Source organism: Formica exsecta, unplaced genomic scaffold, assembly GCF_003651465.1.
Source record: "Formica exsecta isolate Colony F162 unplaced genomic scaffold, ASM365146v1 scaffold425, whole genome shotgun sequence".
Lineage (NCBI taxonomy): Eukaryota > Metazoa > Arthropoda > Insecta > Hymenoptera > Formicidae > Formica > Formica exsecta.
Genome location: NW_021851492.1, coordinates 6,507 through 8,009, shown reverse-complemented (window position 1 = coordinate 8,009; position 1,503 = coordinate 6,507). Strand labels below are relative to the sequence as shown.

The 1,503-nt window shown below is 44.9% G+C and overlaps 1 protein-coding gene across 1 annotated transcript in view; it reads left to right on the top strand.

The window, feature by feature from the left end:
• The window catches only part of LOC115240382 (H/ACA ribonucleoprotein complex subunit 1-like), a 2,090-nt gene extending 1,131 nt beyond the window's left edge, over positions 1-959 (top strand). The window contains exon 2 of the mRNA XM_029815504.1: positions 210-959. Within this exon, the coding sequence (XP_029671364.1) occupies positions 210-905 (696 nt within the window). The 3' untranslated portion in view covers positions 906-959. The remainder of the gene's footprint in view (positions 1-209) is intronic.
• Positions 960-1,503: the final 544 nt, after the last annotated feature.

The following is a 1,503-nucleotide window of genomic DNA, read 5'->3' as shown; positions in this document are numbered from 1 at the left end:
TATATATATATATATATATATATATATATATATATATATATATATATATATCACGTTTCTTTTAGATTATCTTTTGTTTTGTTTATATCTCTTCTATTGCAGGGCGTTTTTGTTATCAACCTTAAAGAAACTTTCAAAGCTTTTCCAAATTGATCGTCAATTCTAAGGTTGATCGTAAAGGACCGCAATTAACGCACGTTTATTCGCAGATCCTCGTGCTCCTCGCCCTTGTGGCGACGGTAGCTCTGGCCACCGAGACGAAGAAGACCGACAGCAAAGAGAAGGCCGTCGACTCAAAGGACGCCAAGAGCAAGCGCGGCCTGGAACTGAGTCTGGGTCATGACGGTGGTTTCGGCGGCGGCGGTGGTTTTGGCGGACACGATTTTGGCGGCGGCGGCTTTGGTGGAGGACTTGGTGGAGGATTTGGCGGAGGCGGCGGCGGCGGCGGCGGCGGCGGCGATGGTGGACGAATCTCCGGCATCACGATCCATCGTGAAGTCTCGGTGCCGGTCCCGGTGCCCTACACCGTCGAGAAGAACGTACCGGTGCCCGTACACGTGCCGGTGAAGGTTCCGGTAGACAATCCAATACCAGTTCACGTTCCAAAACCTTACCCGGTTCCGGTGGAGAAAACCGTGCACGTCCCTGTCGAAAAACCGGTCCCGGTACCTTACAAAGTACCCGTTAAAGTGCCCGTTCAGATACCCGTTCCCTATAGCGTACCCTATAAAGTACCCTACCCCGTGCATAAGGAGGTGCCCTATCCGGTCAAAGTTCCGGTCGTCGTCAAGGAATCATACCCCGTTCTGGTGCACGAAGGCGGCCACGGTGGTGGTTTCGGCGGCGGTAGCTTCGGAGGCGGATTTGGTGGCGGACACGAGATCAGCTTTGGTCTGCATCATTGACGATGGTCTGACGTCAAGCGACATTAATGATGATACTCTTGTATATAATAATTGCATTTCTTTTTTTATACACACATGCTGTCTTAGCAGAATAAATATTAAATTATTAATACGGTGTTTTTTTCACTGTCTCTAAAAAACTTTCCCTATCTTTCCGTATCTATTTTACCTGCGTGAAAATATTAACTCGAAGTAGAGCTTTATTTCGTAGCGAGCAAAAATAATTTCTCTGGACGTATTATTCTTGAAAGTATACCGTTCGCTTATTTCTGCCGATTTACCTACGTTGCGCAATCATAGCATACGACAAGAAATAAATTGTAAATTCAAACGTCTGTAAAACTGGCTTGTTGAATTATCTTACGTAATATTACTTGCGAGTTATCATAAGTACTACGCGATATAAGTGGAATCTTAACTGCTTCCTGTGAAACTAGGCGGAACATATTACAATGTGGTTACCGGGTGACATGTGAAAGTATCTAAACCAGTCATCATATGACAGTTACGGTTTCAAGTTACGTTATATCAGGAGCGAATGGAGAGCTTATTATTTCTCTAGTTAAAGCCTATATGAAAGAATATTGCCTAATATATC